A 7,675-nucleotide genomic window follows, 5' to 3' on the forward strand; every position below is an offset into this window, starting at 1 on the left:
TTTTTTTTTTTTTTTTTGGGGGGGGGGGGGGGGGGGGAATGTTCACTCTTTTCATTTCATTTAAAATGGGATGATCTGACACGAGATATCACTTATAAAGTTGGAATAAGATTGTTTCCAGTTTTCCACTAATTGCTTTTTCTTTCTGCACCACCAATAATAAACATTATATATTTTTTTCTAGCTTTCTGCTTTGCTCTCTGACATTGGACTTAACATCCGTGAGGCTCATGTTTTCTCCACGACTGATGGTTACTCATTATCTGTATTTGTGGTGGATGGATGGCATGTTGAGGTATGGAGTATTTTGTTTAGAATTAGTCCAAAGGATAAAACTTACTAAGTTATTAAGTTTGTAAATATTGCATGGAGAATGATCAATTTTAATGATCCCATTTATAATTTGATTTCATGCAAATGATTATTTCATATGTAAATTTTGTTTGTTCAAATTCATTTATGCACCTACTCCAATGAATGTGTTCCTTACTGGCTTACTGGTTTAGTGGCAAAACTAGATTGTTTGAGTCACTAGGGTTACATGCATAGGGTAATTGTCACAAGATAGTGCACTGTTTTACACAAGTCAGCATAGTGATTATACTCTTGCATAGTTGCATGAGAGGTATCTGTGTTGAGTACAAATCTTGCTGACTTTGCAACTGCGCACAGGATACAAAGGAATTGCTTGAAGCGTTGGAAAAGGCTATTAATAGAAGGAAGGTAATCATTTTGCTTATACTCTTGAACAACTTTTCTGTTGTCATATAATATGGCTGGTTTTATTCCAAAAGATTTGATTCAAATATTTTGTGGCTTCAGTCAGGAATGGCTGCATAGAATCCTTGTATACCTTATTTAGTGGCTTAGATGGCTCCTTGCATCATCAGATCATGATATTGGTTGCCTTTGATGTAGCGCATAAGCACATTCTTTGTGACATCACTTTGTATACTTATGCAGGGTGTTTGATCCTTGGATTTTCATAAGTTCCCTTCTCTTTGAGTATGCCAGGGCCCAGGTGTGCTTCACCTAAACCCTCAGAAATTAGTTTTCTACATTGATAAAGCACCATGTTTCCTCCTTCCTCCTCCCAGCTAAATTGGCCGGAACTGCTGACTCTAGTTCTATCATCAGCCTTGCCTTTCTTCTTGGCTTGTAACAATCATTCCCTTAAACACCATAGCTAAGCAGAGGAGCTATCAGTTTTTCCAATGTTAACCAGAAAGCCTGTCACCTAGGCACCCTGGCTATCTCTAATCAAGCCCCCTAGATTAGTTCATTTCCTACTTTACATAGACTAGTTAATTGCCTTTACTTAGTTTTAGTTTCTTAGACTAGTTCATTTCCTTGTCTAATTAGGCTGGAACATCCATTTCTTTATGTGTATACGTTGGCACTGGATATATATAGCATACAAAAGTAAAATTTATTATTCCTCATGTTTAGCTATAACCTTGTCTGTGACTGGTAAAACCTGACCTTAGTTCCTTTGTAAAATTTTTACCCCAAGGAGGTCACACCTTGATGTTGCAGAATAGTATTGATGCTGCAGAAGAATATCATATATTTTTTTTATGTAGAGTCCTAATTATACATGTGGAGATTACAAAGTCTCATTCACTGTTTGTTTTCTAGTTCCCCAATAAATAATATGCACTTCAAATGCATAATAATTTCTAGAGAACACACACACATGAATACATACTTATCTAGTTATTGATTTTTAAAAAAAAATTATTTTCTGGTTCCAATGTATCACAACATGCTTTTTCTTGAGCTTTGTAGCCTTTGCATGTCACTTCTGTTCTTGTTTGTCTTGACTTCTGTGAACGTATGGTATGAGCTGATGGATATTGAGGGTACTATTTGGATAATGTAGGGCTCATTGTCTGTACCTTCCTGCTCTCAATCATCTGCTGAGAAAGCTATTTGTCTTAAAGCAAAATCTGGAGACTGGGAAATCGATAGAAGATTGCTGAAGATAGGGGAAAAGATAGCATCTGGATCTTGTGGTGATTTGTGAGTTATTAATTGTATCCCTATTGTGTTTAGATCATCATCCTCTAACATTCTCATGGCATTACCTTTCTCATACTCATCTTTTTCTGTTTGCCATTGAAAAGGTATCATGGCATATATCATGGTCTTGATGTTGCAGTGAAGGTTCTTAGATCTGAGCATTTAAATGGGAATTTGGAGAATGAGTTTGCTCAAGAAGTTGCTATTTTAAGGTAAACAATTATAGCTGCTATGAGTTTGTGTACTTTTGATATCCCATCTTAGTAAAGCCATGGAAATCTAAAATTATGTCTTGGAGATGTCATCACTATTAGGGACTAGAATTCTTTACTACTCTTTCCTGTCCCTTTCTGGCTAAATATATGTTGTCCACGTTGCAATGTGTGCAGACAGGTGCTACATAAAAATGTTGTCCGTTTCATTGGTGCCTGCTCAAAGTCACCTCACCTGTGCATTGTCACAGGTATGGAATTTTGCATATATATATATATATGGTTGGCTTTGTTTTCTCAAATCTCAACATCTCAAGTTATGTTTCTCTATATATATATATATATGTATGTATGTATGATGTTTCTTCATTAGAAACATAGAATTATAGTAATATATTGTAATCTTTCAATATTATAAACGTTTCTCATTCCTTGATTCTTCATCTTGCTTCTGCCTAACTGGCGGGTGGTTGTTATTCTCCACCCGCCAGGCCTTTGAATCTTTCAAATTCAACAGTATTGTTCATTTGCTGTTCTAAAATTTTGTTGAAGTTTTCTATAGAATATAGTTTTCTTACCTGATTTTATAGCTTAAGCTATTTGTTTCATATTCTGAATACAAAATTTGTTCTGCGAAACTCTTTTTTTTTTTTTGGTGCGAGCGAAACTCTTTCTAAATCTTAGGTTCAACTATACTGAAAAATAATTGCAGATGCTGAACTTATTTATGATTTGCTACTTATGTTGTGTGTAGAGTACATGCCTGGTGGAAGCTTGTATGATTACTTGCATAGGAACCATATTGTTTTGAAGCTCTCACAACTTTTGAGGTTCACAATTGATATCTGCAAAGGAATGGAGTACCTGCATCAAAATAATATAATTCATAGAGACCTGAAGACAGCAAATTTGCTTATGGATGCACAAAAGGTGTGTTGTATATTCTACTCTTTTCATTTTTATTTCCCCTTTTATGATTTAGTTTATTCATAATTGTTTGCTATGGGTGGATGTTGTGGGGTCATACTTTTGTGTGAACCTAAATGATGAGATTGGTGATTCTTGATTGAATTGCTGAATTTGGCTATATGCAATTACATGTTTACATACCCCATTTTAGGTTGCCATTCCCTGTGAATGGAGTTGCCCTGTATCTCATCTTTTTCAATAAAGTATGCTATGATGTCAGTGGGCTGTGTTAGTGTTTGTATGTTTTCTTCAATCTCCACCAAGGAAATAATTTTTTATTTGACCTTTTATTACAACAAAGTCATCAAGAAGACAAGCAACTACTGGATTTATGCCCGTTATATTTTTTTCTTATTACAAGTCTATGCTATGTACAAATGAGTTCATTTTCTTGCATAGTCTGACTGAAGTATTTCTCAGACTTAGACTGAGTGACTATCCTGAAAAGTTTCTTAAATATTTTAGTATCTTATTGTCTTGGACATTATCTGATGGGTGTAATCAACTGATCATGGTGTCATAAGCTGGAGCACACTGCTCTTTCCCTTGTATTTTGGACCTGATGGATGTGTCAGGACCATGCAATGTTCTTCCCTCCTTAATAACCAGCTTGAGGATAAAAATGAACATATGTTAATGTTTATATAATTATATCTGCTGTGCAAGGACATTGGCCTTGTTCTTTATCTTGATTTTATGTGGGTTAATATTCTTTTGTAGCTCTTGGACTTTCATTTCCTTATATTTACCATTTTTGTATTGATTAGCTTCATAATCTGTTACAAGGTTGTGAAAGTGGCAGATTTTGGTGTTGCTCGGTTCCTAAATAAGGGGGGTGTTATGACAGCTGAGACTGGAACATATAGATGGATGGCTCCTGAGGTCCGGATAAGAAATTAATTAATGCAATGATAGGATACTCTTACAAATCATTTAACCCACTAAATAATAGCTTTACTACAAGAAATCTCTTCTTTTCATTGACTTATTCTACAAACTATTTCCCTTTCCATTAACTGAGAAATTTGGAACTGTATGACATAATAGAAATATATCTGTCATGCTCGTTTAATGTGATTCATTTGTTTATTTGAGTGTCTCCATTCCCTTATAGGTCATAAATCATCAGCCATATGATCAGAAAGCAGATGTCTTCAGCTTTGCAATTGTTCTTTGGGAGCTTGTAACAGCCAAGGTGTTTGCCATGCTCCCTTTGGTTATATGCTGCCATTACTCGTGCTAGAAATGGCAGAAAGAATATAAAATTGTCTTTCCCTCCAATTTATGCGAAGTCATTGTCTTTGCTGAGTTGCAGGTTCCATATGACAGTATGACTCCTCTACAAGCTGCCCTTGGGGTGAGACAGGTGAGTAGCAACAAGCAAATTGAAAATTTTACGCGTAAGTGAGTTGTCAATGTAAATTATTTTGTATAAAAATTGGAATGAATTGCTAGGCACATTTTACTATCTTGCAAATTTATTAGTCCTTGCACTTCAAATTTCCACATTAGATGAAAGTTGTGAAGTGAGAAATAGAAGGATATTTTCATTATATTTAGGCAACTTCTTTAGTATACATAATCTCCCCAGATACATGGTATTTTTAGCAAATGGACAAGCTAAATTTAAATGATAACCCCTAGACTTTGAAAGTATGTAACATAAGAAAATGAACCAGCTAGCATCTTCCCAACCTTTCCAGAATTGACATAATCTATCTTATGCATGCGTGCCAGGGTCTTCGACCAGAACTTCCTAATAATGCACACCCAAAGCTACTTGAGATGATGCAGAGGTGTTGGGAGGCAGTTCCTGGCAACCGGCCATCGTTCTCTGAGATAAGAGCTGAACTTGAGGAACTTCTACATGAAGTTGATATAAAAGAGGTCAGAGGTGTATATATCATATATGCTTTACTTTTATCTTGTGTAGAGGAAATCAAAGTAAACTCTTTAAATTTCCCATGATGTTTCATGTCACAGGATGACACAGAAGCACCAAATGGAAGCTGAATACACTCGATTGAGATTCCACTAACTTTATATTTTGACAGTAATTGACCAGCGAAAGTTTGTTCTTTGAAATGTGTGAAAGTATTTTATTTTATTTTATTTTATTTTATTTTTTTCTGAATTTTGAAAGGCCAAGGTGAAGGTGAATTCTAACATCACGAGCGAGAGAACAATCATTGAAGGCATTGCGAGGTGTTTTTGTTTTACTATAGCACTGCAACTGCTTCTGAGTGTTGAAAACTGTACTGTTTGTAAATAAATATCTATGTTAATTAACTTTAAAATCCCCCATTTTTTCTTTACCTGATATATATATCGAAGTTTGGTCTGTACGGAGTTGTTTCCTCTGGCTAGATTTCTTCTCTTCACCAGTGCTCGTTGAAATTGTGTTGACCGTCATTGAGAATGTCAGTATGTTATGGAGCAAATCTGCACATAAGTCTCACCTCACTGCATGCGATATGCTACTTTATCAGCCAGCCCCGCCTTTATCTGCAAGACTGATGTCAAAAGCTACTGCCGGTGATAATACTGGTCTGTAATTCTCTCTCCCCTTGTAAAATTGTCACTTTTATTATTTACTGGGATACTATTTGTGTGTGCATAATAGCAAAGAAACATATTGACCAATTATCAATAATTAAAAGTCCAAATTTACTATCATCATCCTTTGGGACCAATCTAACAATATGGTATATCAAGCCAAATGTAGCAGCCTATACTCGACAAACCAAGTCGTCACTGTCACACATGAGATAAAATGTCATTTCAATTTAGTTGATCTCATAGTATGTCTGGTTAATATTTCAGAAAGACACAGTATAAATAGTGAATTTTCATTTTCTCTCTATCTCCCCTGAGATTCAAACCCAGGCTTTCCCATGTGGGAATATAAATCGGGTGTAGACCACAAGGTCTTTGGCATATATATATATATATATATATATATATATATATATATTTGGCTTGATATACCATATTGTTAGATAGGGTAGGGTTCCAGTGTGACCACTTGCTTAAGTAAGATCGTGAGATCACTTTTTAATGGTCTAGACCATTAAATGCGTGTGAACAAAGAAAGATCGTGAGATCACTTTTTAATGGTCTAGACCATTAAATGCGTGTGAACAAAGAGCGCGTGTGTCAATCAATCTAGACCATTAAAAAATTTTGAGATCAAATCTTATACATCAATCTCCGTTCGCACACATTTAATCATCTTTTGCACACATTTAATCACCATCCGGACACACTTAATCACCATTCGCATACATTTTATTACCGTTCGCACACACTTCAACTTAGCATCTTATATCAATCTAGACCATTAAATTGTTAAATGGATGCACAAGATTTAATTTTACGATCTTACCTAAACAAGTAATCTCATATGATCCTAACTCTATATATATATATATATATAATATATATATATATAGAGAGAGATTGAAACTCAAGTTGCAATATATGACAGTAAAAGTAGAGAGGAAAGGTAATCAATCATTTTTTCCGATTGGCCCCATTCTCTTTATTCCCATTAAAAACAGCTTCTAGAATTTGTATTGCATCACTGCACCCCATTAAAACAACTTTTTCCCGCCCTTAGCAGCCACGCCACTGTCCAGTATTTATCAACAACACTTGCTACATGCATCAAAACACTTTTGTCCAATAGGGAAAAAAAAGAGAGGATATTAATATAAATTTATTGATTAAATAATTTAATAAAATCATTTAAATTGGTATAAAAATTTATAATGCATATATGACTATGTAACCTACCAAAACAGAACTATAATAGGGTGTTTGGTAAATAACTGTTAGCGGATTAGGTTAGTGGATTTGACAAGCTGTTAACATTAGCCGATTGTAGAAAGATGTTTGGTAAATTAGCTATTAGTTGATAATTGATTACATGCAAAATGACATTTAAGAGTATAATTTATTTTCTAAAAAACCTGATCGAAAAAGCTGCTTTGAGTAGCTTTTTGAATTTTAGCGTTTTAGAGCAATAAGTTGTTACAAAAAACTGATTAATCAAACACTCATAATTGGTTGCTTAACCAAGTCAAATAGTTAATAGTGACCAAACAAGTCAAAATTAGCTGATAAGCTAACTATGTTGATCAAATATTTTTTTTGTTTGTACTTTTGTTTGTTTTTCTGAATTTTTGGTTAGGAATTTTCGTAGGTGGAGAAAAGAGAGAGGGGTGCATCTAATGAAATGATCATCCTACTTGCCTACTTGGCTAACTAAAACGTCCAAAAAACTTCATTGACCTATCTCTACCATAGTACCATTGACTCAGGATTGGACAAATAGTACTGCAAGTCTGCAACTATGAAATATTGTCTGATCTTGTTTTGAAAATTACACTTATACCCCACATTTGTCTTTCTCCATTTCATTTTAGATTCCATTTGGTTTTTCTCAAAAAAAAAAATAATAAAATTCCATT

At 34.5% G+C, this 7,675-nt stretch overlaps 1 protein-coding gene across 2 annotated transcripts in view; it reads left to right on the plus strand.

Moving 5' to 3' along the window:
- Positions 1–5,793, plus strand: part of LOC116022678 (serine/threonine-protein kinase STY46-like) — a 9,313-nt gene extending 3,520 nt beyond the window's left edge. The window contains exons 6-16 of one of the 2 annotated variants that reach the window (XR_004099257.1): positions 185–295; positions 673–723; positions 1,883–2,022; positions 2,127–2,234; positions 2,412–2,485; positions 2,989–3,164; positions 3,990–4,085; positions 4,318–4,398; positions 4,519–4,603; positions 4,941–5,090; positions 5,187–5,582. Coding sequence is in view for 1 of the 2 variants with exons in the window: in XM_031263495.1 (XP_031119355.1) it covers positions 185–295; positions 673–723; positions 1,883–2,022; positions 2,127–2,234; positions 2,412–2,485; positions 2,989–3,164; positions 3,990–4,085; positions 4,318–4,398; positions 4,519–4,569; positions 4,941–5,090; positions 5,187–5,216 (1,068 nt within the window). In the remaining variant the exon portion in view is untranslated. Of the gene's footprint in view, positions 1–184; positions 296–672; positions 724–1,882; positions 2,023–2,126; positions 2,235–2,411; positions 2,486–2,988; positions 3,165–3,989; positions 4,086–4,317; positions 4,399–4,518; positions 4,604–4,940; positions 5,091–5,186 lie in introns of both variants that reach the window. The other variant, XM_031263495.1, reaches the window with a different exon arrangement.
- The last annotated feature ends 1,882 nt before the right edge of the window (positions 5,794–7,675 follow it).

The sequence above is a fragment of the Ipomoea triloba genome, chromosome 6 (assembly GCF_003576645.1).
Source record: "Ipomoea triloba cultivar NCNSP0323 chromosome 6, ASM357664v1".
NCBI lineage: Eukaryota > Viridiplantae > Streptophyta > Magnoliopsida > Solanales > Convolvulaceae > Ipomoea > Ipomoea triloba.